Raw genomic sequence first — 12,220 nt, 5'->3', positions numbered from 1 at the left:
ATCCAGGCGAGAACGCAGTTGTTGTGGGTGCTGAGCTGATCGATCGAGCCGCCGCGGGGGCAGGCTGGAGCAACAGAGCGACGAAAGTGGGAGCTTGCAACGGGGGTGAAGCGGCTGCGGCGGGACGCGGGGCCCCGCGGTGGAGGCGGCAGCGCTCCGTTAGCCCTCCGTGGGGACGAGGGGGCCGTGCGGAAGCTGTGTGCGGGCATGGCGAGCCCCGCGGCGGCGCCGGAACGCTGCTGTGAGGCCGCGTTTCCTGCCCCCCCTCCCCGGGCCGTGAGGTACTGAGGGACCAAGATGGCGGCGCCCAGCGCCGAGGCGGCGGCGGCGGGGGCCCGGAGCAGGCCGCCCGCGGTCACCCCGCAGCAGATCCGCGACCTCATCGGCGGTGGGATCGCTGCGGAGGGCGCCGGCCCCGAAGGGTGAGGGGAGCGGCGGGGCTGGGTGGTACCGGGGCGTGGGGGGGGGGGGCGGCCCGGCCGGATGGCACCGGCGGGGGTGGGGGGGCGGGAGCACTCGGGGTTACTGGGGGGGGGCGATGGGAGATGCTGAAGGGTCCTGGGATGGGGCTGGAGTCACTGTGGGGTGATGGAGAGCGCTGGTGGCCATTGGGAGGTGTTATGGGGCTGGCAATGAGAGAAAAGGGGGCTGGGAGGGACTGGGAAGCGCGGGGAGGGGAAGGCTGGAAAGTGCGTGGCGCTGGGAGGCGATACGGGGAATTGGGAGGGAGGGTAAGATGTGTGGGGAGGCAGGAGTGCGAATTAAGGTGCTGTGACACTGGAAGGCAGTAGTGGGCAGTAGGAGGCAGCGCTGGGAGGACAGGGGCAGTAAATGACCGGTAAAGTACGAATATCCCTGCAGTATGAGCGAGCTGAACGGGGTAAGTGTGGGGTCGCTGACCCAAAGAGTGTGTGGCTGCACCGCGGGGTGGCACAGAGGTGGGCCCTGGGGAGTCTGGAAGGCACTGACAGGCAATGGGTGGCAGAGCTTTGAGGGTATCTCGCTGAGGCCAAGCAGCTGTGGCCACTGTCAGAGGCACTGTTCATTCTTGAACCAACTAGCCTTGGATTTTGGTGCATGGAGGAGTGTTAAAGAGAGGCCAAAGGGCAGGGCTTGCGACAGGGATGGTGTTCCAGCCATGGATGCTGGTGTTGGGAGCTTGGGAGCAGCCCCAGTGTCAGAGACAGGCTGCAGTTGTCAGTCTGGCTTTGCCAGGCTCAGAAGTTCTAGTCATCTACTTGTCACTAGCAATCCCTACCTGCTGCTGTTGATCATTGTGGAATGTTTAATTTTTTTAATGCTTGCTGCACTGCTTTTAAAATGGATTTATTATTCCAGGGAGACCTCAGAGCAGCTCCAGTGCCTAAAGGGGCTACAAAAGACCTGGAGGAGGGGTTTGGACAAGGGCCTGTAGGGACAGGAGAAGGGGAATGGCTTTAACCTGCCAGAGGGGAGACTGAGATGAGCTCTTAGGCAGAAGCTCTTCCCTGTGAGGGTGCTGAGGCGCTGGCACAGGGTGCCCAGAGAAGCTGTGGCTGCCCCATCCCTGGCAGTGTTCAAAGGCAGGTTGGACACAGGGGCTTGGAGCAAGCTGCTTTAGTGGAAGGTGTCCCTGCCCGTGGCAGGGGGTTGGGACTGGATGAGCTTCAAGGTCCCTTCCAATACAAACCAGACTGGGATTAAAGTAATTGAAAGTTGGGGATTAGGAGCTCTGGAGAAAAGGTTTTGCAGGATGAGAAGTTAGAAAGTGGTTTGTGCATTTCCTATGAATGGGGTGTTCCCAGCACAGTGCAGATGCTTCACTTGCTGACTTTACTGTTCCTTTCAGGAAGGACATGTCCAACTGGTCAGAATCAGCTAATGGATCTTCTGAAAAGGATGCTCTCTCCTTGGAGTCTGCCAGCAAGGAAGCCTACTTCAGCAGAGTGGAAACATTCACCATATCCTTTCTGATGCTGAGCTTCCAGCCGTCCCCACCCTGCTTCATATAATGGTTTGAGGTGGAAGAGACCTTAAAGCACATCCAGTTCCAACTGCCCTGCGATGAGCAGGGACACCTTCCACTAGAGCAGGTTGCTTCAGGCCCCGTCCAGCCTGGCCTTGAACACTACCGGGGATGGGGCACTCCTTTGCTGCCACCTTTCCTGTGGTTTCTCTGCAGACTTCATCTTCTTGGAAGCTTTTCTTTGCCCAAATAAACCCTGGCCAAAGCTCTGCCTGGTCAATCCACTTACTGGGTTTTATCCTTAACGTGAGCACCCATTGAAGTGGGCAGGCAAGCCTCACGAGCTGTCTCCCCTGGTTTGTGCCAGGTATGGCTGGGTCAATGTGGAGTGTGACATGCTGAAGTGCTCCAGCTGCCAGGCCTTCCTCTGCATGAGCCTGCAGCTCGCATTTGACTTCAACAAGTGTATGTATGCTGGTGCCTCATGGGTATGGGGTTGGGCTGTGGGGTTTGGGGGTGTACGCACATCATCGTGTGAATAAATGATTTCTGGAGTCTTGTCATAGAATCAGCCAGGCTGGAAAAGCCCTTTAAGCTCATTCAGCCCAACCGTTCCCAGCACTGCCAAGGCCGCCACTAACCCATGGCACTGAGGCCTCGTCTCCACAGCGTGTGAACACTTGCAGGGACGGTGACTCCAGCCCTGCCCTGGGCAGCCTGTTCCAATGCCTGAGCACCCTCTGGGGAAGGAATTGTTCCTCAGCTCCATCTAAACCTGCCCTGGTGCAGCTTGAGGCTGTTTCCTCTTGTCCCATCCCTTGTTCCTTGGGAGCAGAGCCCAGCCCCTCCTGGCTCCATCCTCCTGTCAAGCAGTTGTAGAGAGCCATCAGGTCCCCCCTGAGCCTTCTCTTCTCCAGACTGAACCCCCCAGGTCCCTCAGCCCTTCCCCATCACACTTGTGCTCCAGGCCCTGCACCAGCTCCGTTGCTCTTCTCTGGCCCTGCTCTAGCACCTCAGTGTCTCCCTTGTAGTGTCTTTCTTGTCATGGGATGTGCTGGTTGCTTGTTTATCAAAATAAAGCACAAGTTGAATAAATTTCCTTTAGTTTGTGAGGAAGTGGTAAAACTTTCTGCCTCCATTGTCAGAGATGACTTCGGATAGAATAGCTCCAGTTGGGAAGGATCTGCAATGATCATCTAGTCCAACTGGCTAACCAGATGTTAAATAGTATTTCAAGACCAGGTTGGATGGGGCTTGGAGCAACCTGCTCTAGTGGAAGGTGTCCCTGCCCATGGCAGTGGGTTGGAACTTCATGAGCTTAAGGTCCTTGCCAATCCAAACCGTTCTATGATCTACTTGTACTAACAGCAGTAAACCTCCCCTTTGTGTTGCCCTCACTGAGCTCCCTGCCCAGGCCCAGCACCAGTTTCCTTCCCGTGTCTGCGGAGCACTGGCCTGTCCTGACACTATAATGTACAAGTAATGAGCAGTAAGAGCTCCTGTGTCTCCTATGTTGGACAACATGGGGCTGGGAGAGCAGCAGGAGCTCCAGCCTCCATGGAATGCTCCTAAGCCGCAGGGTAGTGATAATAAAGCCTGTGGTTTATCATATGCCCAGACCTTCACTTTCCTTTACCTGCTTCTGCCCTCTGCAGAAAGATGTCTGTTGTCCCTCTGTAAGTAAAAGTCACCTCCACTTCCCATCTTCCTAGACTGCAAGTCCCAGTTCTTGTTATCTGGAAGGTAGCAGAGAGCAGATCCCTGCTGTTTAACAAATGCAGCCTGGGCCATGTGTAATGGGAGCTGCACGAGCACTTTGTTTTGGCTCACTCTGCATATTGACCTGTGTTTGTTCAGGCTATCTTTTCACAGTAAACCTTGGCCTGATGATTCTGTTGTTGATCACACTGGTTTAGGGAAACAATAATCAGAGGTTGAAGGCTTGAAAATACATTTAAAAATTAATTATTTGTTTCAGAAAGGTGTAAGTTTAAATATGAAATATTTTGGGGGGATGCTTGATTTCCAGACATGGATGTGATTTGGGTCCTACAGCAAGAATGAAGGGGTCAGGAGAATTAGCTAAGGACTGGTAGCAGACCTAAGAGGTAAAACTGGCTAAAGCAGCTGGTCCTTGTGCCCATCGTCTGAGCTGCTTCCACTGCACTGCTGTGCAATGTGGCTGGCTCTCCTGCTCCGTGGCTGCTGTGCCTGGGAACGGGAAGGGATTTTGGCTGCAGGGAGGTGGAATTGCTCTGGTGATGCCTGTTGTGGAGGAGGTAACCCCTTGAGCCAGCTTGACTTTACTGCCACAGGAACCACTGCTCTGTGGTTTCCTGCAGGGAGGCTGGAAGTGGAACAGCTCTTCTTGGTGGGAGGCAGATGAGTCTGAAGAGAACTTCAGGCTCTGCAACCTGCAGCCTCAGGTTGTATCCATCACCCAGGAGGAGCAGGGAAGCCCTCATAGCCTGGTGCCTTCCTCTCCTGGTTTGTTTTTTCCAACCATTCCCTGAGGGGATGGCTCTGCAGGGGAGTAGACATGAGCTTTGCCTTGCAGATAAGGAGCGCTGCGTGGAGCTGAAGAAGGCCTTGTGCGCTGCTCATGAGAAGTTCTGCTTCTGGCCAGACAGTCCGTGCCCAGGTTGGTGTCTCAGAGCCCATGTCCACTATTATTCCCTTCTTTTTCCTCCCTTTCTGTCACTGCTCTTGTCATTCTTTGTAAGAATTACAGTTACTCTTCAGGCTGTCAAAGCAGTGTCATCACAGTCCTCTTTTTCCTTATGGGGACAATAAAACATACAATAGCAAAGCAGTGTCTTTGAGCAGCCTCAGCAAACTGAGCCATAGCTGGGCTGGACCCATCCTCTCTTAACCCTTGTGTGCCTCTAGGGCAGTTAAAATGCTTTTAGGGTTGTAACTGGGAGGGTACAGGGGGGTCTGCATGACACAGGGTGCTCATGGGGTCATAGAGCTCATCTTCAGAGCTATACTGCAAGGGTGGTTGCAAAGGGAAAGGGCTCAGCTTCTCTTTTAAAAGCCAGGAGGCTGCTATGGGGAGACCTGGGCTCATCTCTCTTGTCCTGTGGGATCAGGAGGTGGTGGGAATGCTGATGGCACAGCTCAGGCTTTCCATATTTGCTCTCACCAGACCGCTTTGCCATGTTGCTGGTGGATGAGCCCAGAGCCCTTCTCCAGGACTTCCTGGAGCGCTTCCAGAGCCTGTGTCAGCTGGAGCTGCAGCTGCCCTCCCTCAGACCAGAAGACGTGAAGAATATGGTGAGTTCCCATCTACCCTGCTCTGGGTGCATTCAGGTCCCCTGTGAGGGTGCTAGGCACCCCTGTGCTGTGCAAACCTAGACTGAAAGAGTGGAGAGATTAAAACCTGAGACTTGTATATGTGAGTGGTCTGCCATCACCATGGCTTTCTCCTTGTGTGTTCTCACCATGGTGGTTTCACCTGGTATCTCTGGAAGCATGGAAAAGAGTGCTTGGAAAGCCTTCTTCTCTCTGACCAGTGCAGGCACAATGGGCTCACATCACCACAATGGGAGGTGGGCTGTAGTGTCAGGTTCCCATTCTGCACCTTTCCCAGTGTGTGTGGTGCTCTTTGGTGCCTGGCAAAAGTGGTTTGGGGTCCCACAGGCTCCTTAGGGAGAGGAGCTCTCCCTGACAGCCCTCATTCCTGTTTGTTGTATCTAAGCACTCCATGATCTGTGGCAGCCCTTTAACTGGGATCCCACAAGACTGGCGACAGTCATTGTATTAGGTGGGATCAGGAGTTTGGGGTGCCAAAGGCTGCCATGGAGCAGAGGTACAGGCAGAAGCCCATGAAGGTGAAGGAGTCCAGGGAGTGTGGTATGGGGGGGCTCAGCAGGCAGGAGGGAAGAGCAGGAGCTCTGACACACAAAGCTGAAGTGTAGGTACAGCTAGGAGCAGGTGTGGGATTGCCTTCTCGTAGGGACCTGGCCAGGCCCTGCTCTACTCCAGCCAAGTCTGGCTTCTTGGGCACTTGCTTGCTGGGAAGCAGATGGCTCTCAGCAGCAAGAAGCCATGTGGGAACTGGGGAACTCTTCATCCATTCAGGATATTTTATGGGCTGGCTGAGCTATGAAACCCATCAGAGCCCTCTGAAGAGGAGCCGCATAAAGCCAATGGATGTATGTCATCTCCACATCTAACTCCCCAGCAGCAAGGCTGGAGCCTGACTGAGCCTTTGCGGACTCTCTTTTCTTGCTGTGTCTCAGGAGTGGCCCCAGAAGTGCTCATGGTTTGCCTGAGGAAAAGCAAACACAGCCCCTGCTGCCTCCCTGGGATAGGAGGGATGGGTGAGGAATGTGCTTGAACAGGGACACACAATGGGGAGAGTCAGATGGACACAAGGCAAGAGGAAGCCATCACACTGTTTTGCCTATTAACCAGAGTGAAGTGTTGGCTCTCCAGCTGTTTTAGGAGAGACAAAGGGATTCTCCTCCATGTAGGACATGATCTGTGAGTAGAAGCAGCAGATTTCATCAGGCTGCCTCAGCTCTGCCCCCTTTCTCTGCCCCACAGTCCTTGACAGAGGAGAGGATCAGCCTGCTCCTCCAGCTGATCGGGGAGGAACTGGAGCACAAAACAGAGGGAGAGAAACCACCAGTGAAGTTTGCCTCAGAAACCCTGCAAGTGCAGGTTCCTGCCTGCATCCTGGCTCTGTGTGGCTGGACTTGCAGGTGAGTGGTGCTGTAGGACTGGTGCTGAAGTGGAGGCTGCAGAAACCAGTGAGAGGCTGGAAGGATGTGGCTGTTCCTCCTGTGAAATGCTCAGTATCCCCGATATGCCCCTCTGCTCTGCTCTGTGAGACCCCACTTGCAGCACTGTGCAGTTCTGGTGTCCTCAGCATAAGGACATGGAGCTGTTGGAGCAAGTCCATAGGAGGCCACGAGGATGATCAGGGGCTGGAGCACCTCCTGTATGGAGACAGGCTGAGAACACTGGGGCTGTTGAGCCTGGAGAAGAGAAGCTGTGTGGAGACCTCAGAGCAGCTGTCAGTGTCTGAAGGGGGCTACAAGGATGCTGGAGAGGGACTCTTCATCAGGGGCTGTAGTGATAGGACAAGGGGTGATGGGTTCAAAGTGAAACAGGGGAAGTTCATGTTGGAGATAAGGCAGAAGTTCTTCCCTGTGAGGGTGCTGAGGCGCTGGCACAGGGTGCCCAGAGAAGCTGTGGCTGCCCCATCCCTGCCAGCGTTCCAGGCCAGGTTGGACACAGGGGCTTGGAGCAACCTGCTCCAGTGGACGATGTCCCTGCCCATGGCAGGTGTTGGAACTGGAGGGGCTTTAAGCTCCCTTCCAACCTAAACCATTCTGTTTCTAGTTCAGTGTTTTACAATCTCCAGCTGTTAGAAACTGATGGACTTCCAGAAACCCCAGTGCAAAGCTCCCTAACCTGAAATGGATGTCTCTCTGAGATAGCAAAAAGCCTGAAACAACCAAGCTACTGGTTGCCCCTGTGTTGCTCATGTAGATGTTGAAGTCAGTCACTGTGATATCATCCTCAGTAACGCTTTCATTGCTCATCAGGCCTGCAGGAAGGGAGGGAAGGTTTGTGACCTGAAGGTTTTCAGCTTCCCAAAGCTGTGAGCAGAACAGCCACAGTGTTCGGGCCTGAGGCAGCTTGCTGAAGGTGAAGAGAGCTCTTATGGTGCAGGCTGGGAAAGGGCTTATGTTGAGAAAGAGCAATGCTACCACTGTGGCTGGGCCAGTGAGGATGGGGACATGGCTGTTGTGCCATACCTGGGTGTGCTCCTGCTCCATGGCAAGCCAAAGTGTAAACAAGCTGGTTTAAATCAATGCTACGGATGGGGTTTAATGTTTTTTTTTACTTCTTAGCACAAGCAGCTGAGTCTGTGCCTCAACCCAGGGGCACTGATGTCTTGAAATGTGCTGGCAACTGAAACCATCCCCGTGTTCTGCCAAATACCTGCATCTGTTGTGAAAGCTGTGGTTGTGGGCCTAGATTCATCCCTGACCTTCTCTCCTGCCTTGGCTCTGTCCCTGCAGTGCTGGCTCTGGCTCAGTGCACCTCTCGGTGATCTCCTGCTCCCGCTGCATGAGGAAGGTGGGACTGTGGAGCTTTCACCAGCTGGAGTCTGTGGGGCTGGAGCTGGACTCCTGCAGCCCCAGCAGCGGAGGCGCTGAGCGCTTCCCACTCCTGCCCACATCTCCGCGCAGGATGCTCACACGGAGCCAGGACATGCTCCCGCCAGGCTCTGAGCAGGTATAGCCCAGGGAGCTCAGGGTGTCTGGGTGGTACAGGGGCACACCGGAGGCAAGGCTGATGTAGTTTGGGTGCCTTTTGCCTTGAAAGAGGCTCATTCTAGTCCTGTGTCTCCAGCTGTAGCCATTGTACAACAGAAATGGGTTGTTGCTGCCTTTGCCCTTTGCTTTCTGTCCTCCTCTCCATCAGCCCTCCTGTAGGAGGGCACAAAAAGGGCCATTCCAGCTAGCATCCTGGGGCTTGTTCAGCTTGAGGTGCTCTGACTCAGGGGTATATCCGTATCACCCATATATGGCTGAGAACACTGGGACTGCTGAGCCTGGAGAAAAGAAGCTGTGTGGGGACCTCAGAGCAGGTTCCAGTATCTGAAGGGGGCTACAAGGATGCTGGAGAGGGACTCTTCATCATGGACTATAGTGATAGGACAAGGGGTGATGGGTTCAAAGTGAAACAGAGGAAGTTCAGGTTGGAGATAAGACAGAAGCTCTTCCCTGTGAGGGTGCTGAGGCACTGGCACAGGGTGCCCAGAGAAGCTGTGGCTGCCCCAGCCCTGGCAGTGTTCAAGGCCAGGTTGGACACAGAGGCTTGGAGCAAGCTGCTCTAGTGGAAGGTGTCCCTGCCTGTGGCAGGGGTTTGGAACTGGAGGGGCTTTAAGGTCCCTTCCAACCCAAACCCTTCTTTGATTCTCTTTCTAGCTAGACAAATCCGAATGCCCATGGTATTAAGAGAAGGTGGGATGGCTCCTACCAGAATGTCTGAGAAGGCTTTGATCTCTTGTTTGTGCTGGGCAGGGCCCCCCTGTCCCTTTCAAGCAGAGGACATGCTGGCGACCAGAGGAGTTCTGTTAATTCCCTGTTCTTTCCCCACTGGCAGCAAGAGAAGAGCCCATCCCCAGCAATCTCTCGTCCACCACGGGGCTGGGACTCTCCCATCCCCACGGACCGGAGTGAGTTGGAGGTGCCCAGTCCCACCCCAAGAAGCCGCCCCATCACGCGCAGCATGGGGCAGGGGGAGAGCATGGAGGTGCCATCCAGTCCCCTCCGTAAAGCTAAGAGGACACGGCTCTGCTCTTCCAGCAGCTCAGTGAGTGACCTGGGGCAGGGAGAGTCTGGTGGGGCTGAGAGGGATCTGGGCAGGGTGCTCTTCATACAGTTTTGATGTCTTCAACATCAGAAGGACATGGAGCTGTTGGAGCAGGTCCAGAGGATGCCACGAGGATGCTCAGGGGCTGGAGCACCTCCTGTATGGAGACAGGCTGAGAACACTGGGGCTGTTGAGCCTGGAGAAGAGAAGCTGTGTGGAGACCTCAGAGCAGCTGTCAGTGTCTGAAGGGGGCTCCAAGGATGCTGGAGAGGGACTCTTCATAAGGGACTGGAGTGACAGGACAAGGGGTGATGGGTTCGGACTGAAACAGGGGAAGTTCAGGTTGGAGGTAGGGAAGAAATTCTTCCCTGTGAGGGTGCTGAGGCGCTGGCACAGGGTGCCCAGAGAAGCTGTGGCTGCCCCATCCCTGGCAGTGTTCAAGGCCAGGTTGGACACAGAGGCTTGGAGCAAGCTGCTCTAGTGGGAGGTGTCCCTGCCTGTGGCAGGGGTTTTGGAACTGGATGATCTTAAGGTTCTTTCCAAGCCATTCTATGATTCTATGATACAGGACCCAGGCTGATGTTTAGGCACAGGGAGGGTTTTATCATGTCACTGGAGTCTGTTTTTAAACCATTCTGTCACTGTCCTCATTCATTTTCTCTTCCTCCCCTACGTAGGACATGTCTTTGAGGAGCTTCTTTGACCCCAGCTCTCAGCATCGTGACTGGTGTCCCTGGGTGAATGCAGTGGATAGAGGGGAAGTCCTGGAGGATACCACGACCCCCATGGAGAAGGAGCCTGTAAAGGCAGAGCCAGGCTGGCGAGTGGTGCTGAACATGCTCCTTGCCACCAGGAAGTGTGACAGAGTGCCTGAGACAGAGCCTGTGGTGAGCCTGAGGGACCCCAGTCCCATACCCAAGCACTTAGAACACTGCCCCAGCCTTGCCTAGCGCTGAAAGCTTATGGGGTGAATTTAGGGTAGATGGGCTTGCTTTGGGCTCATTGCAAACCTAGTTGGGTGGCCAGGACCAGGTTTGCTTCTGCAGAGCCCCAGCTTCCCCTATGTCTGTGCTGGTGGCCTCTCAGCCAGGTCTCATCCATTACAACGATGTTGTGCTCAGATCTGCTCAAGGGCTGCTATAAATAACAGCCTTTCCCCAGCAGATCAGCACTGCCCAAGATCCAGTTTCATTTCACGTCCCCATCAAGAGCTCCTGACCCTCTCTGCACACACTGTGATTGCAGCCCCAGGCTGCTGCATGGTGGGTTTGCTGAGCCAGGGGGGCAGAGCTGAGGCCATGGCCCCTGTCCCCAAATGGCTGTGGAGCAGCCAGTACCTGCTGCTGCCTTGCTGGACCCCCTAAGCTCTATTAGCCACTTGGATTCCTCCTCCTTTGCTTGGGGCTGAGCTGCAAGGACCAGTGGAGCAGTCCTGCTTCAGCATTTGTCTTGGGAACTTTGTGTGAGTTGTGGCCCCTTGTGGCTGTGCAGTGGACTGAGAAAGCACCAGCAGGTCCTGTAGCACCAGATGCAAGTCAGAGGTGTGAGACCCACCAGGAGCAGGGGATGGTTTGAATCCCATCCTGCTTCTTGGAATCGTAGAATCAACCAGGCTGGAAAAGCCCTTTAAGCTCATCCAGTCCAACCGTTCCCAGCACTGCCAAGGCCACCACTAACCCATGGCACTGAGGCCTCATCTCCACAGCGTGTGAACACTCGCAGGGACAGTGACTCCAGCCCTGCCCTGGGCAGCCTGTTCCAATGCCTGAGCACCCTCTGGGGCAGGAATTGTTCCTCAGCTCCATCTAAACCTGCCCTGGTGCAGCTTGAGGCTGTTTCCTCTTGTCCCATCCCTTGTTCCTTGGGAGCAGAGCCCAGCCCCTCCTGGCTCCATCCTCCTGTCAGGCAGTTGTAGAGAGCCATCAGGTCCCCCCTGAGCCTTCTCTTCTCCAGACTGAACCCCCCAGGTCCCTCAGCTGTTCCCCATCACACTTGTGCTCTCTTCTTGCTTGCAGTCTCCTTTCTCTTCTCCCCTCTGGTTGTGATAAATAGGGCTAATGAAGAAGAGGAGCAAATTGATGTTTTGCCAGCAATTAGGGTGTTTCAGAATTTTTTATTTTTTTTTTTTTTTGCTACTTGATTTTCTCCTCATGTACTTTGTAGACAGGTCAGGTGCAGTTGCAGCTCCTGTTGTGGTGCCTTAACCTCTGCTTGTCACTTTGCTCCCCTCTCTCACAGAGCCTCTTGGAGAAGTCCTCCAAGGTATTCCGCATTTTCCGGCAGTGGGAGAGCATGAATTCCTCCTGAACAGGCCTCTGCCTTTGGGAACTGGCATGGAGCATCACATCGGACAGGCAGAGATCTGCTTCAGGCTGCTCCCATGGCAGATCCGTGTCCTGAGGAAGGGGATGCTGAGGAGCCTCCACACCAGATGCAGCCCACAGCAGCTGCTGGGCCCCCTCCTCCCTGCCTGCCTGCCTTGGAAGCCCCCTGCCTTCACAGACTGCTGCTGGAGCCCTGGGCCCCGAGGGCTTCCATAGTCGCAGCCAGAACCAGGATGTGCTGTGGCCACATGGGGTGAACAAGGAGATGTGTCACCTCCTGAGGGTGATGGTCCTGTCCAACTGTGACCTACCACCAGCAGCACAGGGAGGTGATGCCAGGTGGGAATAAACATTTCAGTTTTGTTTTTTCTTTATTCTTAGTGCTTCTTCCTGGGGTGGGATGAGCTCTGGACCCAGAACGTGGCTCCTGTATCCCTCAGGATGCTTGTCTTTGTGGGATCAGTGTTTAATTGCCCCATTTTCCTGTTTTCCACTCGTGCTTTTGCTGTCTCCCATACCTGATGTGTAGAATCAGAATGGTTTGGGTTGGAGAGGACCTTAAAGCTCATCCAGCTCCAGCCCCTGTCATGGGCAGGGACGCCTTCCACTAAAG

The 12,220-nt window shown here is 54.8% G+C and overlaps 1 protein-coding gene across 2 annotated transcripts; it reads left to right on the top strand.

The window, feature by feature from the left end:
- Nucleotides 1-11: 11 nt before the first annotated feature.
- On the top strand, nt 12-11,981 carry ZC3HC1 (zinc finger C3HC-type containing 1). Of its 2 annotated transcripts, XM_062634631.1 has the most exons (10): nt 16-422; nt 1,829-1,940; nt 2,260-2,410; nt 4,503-4,586; nt 5,094-5,221; nt 6,497-6,654; nt 7,984-8,200; nt 9,074-9,283; nt 9,961-10,170; nt 11,522-11,981. In XM_062634631.1, exons 1-10 carry the CDS (start codon nt 298-300, stop codon nt 11,588-11,590), a joined length of 1,464 nt encoding a protein of 487 aa, XP_062490615.1. In that variant the 5' UTR covers nt 16-297; the 3' UTR covers nt 11,591-11,981. The 2 variants fall into 2 exon arrangements, with proteins under 2 accessions (XP_062490616.1, XP_062490615.1); XM_062634632.1 differs by lacking the exon at nt 9,074-9,283 and having other exon boundaries at nt 12-422.
- The last annotated feature ends 239 nt before the right edge of the window (nt 11,982-12,220 follow it).

Source organism: Pezoporus occidentalis, unplaced genomic scaffold (genome assembly GCF_034315485.1).
Source record: "Pezoporus occidentalis ecotype Australia unplaced genomic scaffold, CSIRO_AGI_Poc_V1 ctg431, whole genome shotgun sequence".
NCBI lineage: Eukaryota > Metazoa > Chordata > Aves > Psittaciformes > Psittacidae > Pezoporus > Pezoporus occidentalis.
This window is presented reverse-complemented; position numbering and strand designations above follow the sequence as displayed.

Excerpts from the sequence above, each read along its gene's own strand:
- ZC3HC1 (XM_062634631.1), top strand. The coding sequence starts at position 298 with ATGGCGGCGCCCAGCGCCGAGGCGGCGGCGGCGGGGGCCCGGAGCAGG. Across the intron at positions 4,587-5,093 it reads GCCAGACAGTCCGTGCCCAG|ACCGCTTTGCCATGTTGCTG; the intron begins GTTGGTGTCTCA and ends TGCTCTCACCAG. Across the intron at positions 5,222-6,496 it reads CAGAAGACGTGAAGAATATG|TCCTTGACAGAGGAGAGGAT; the intron begins GTGAGTTCCCAT and ends TCTGCCCCACAG.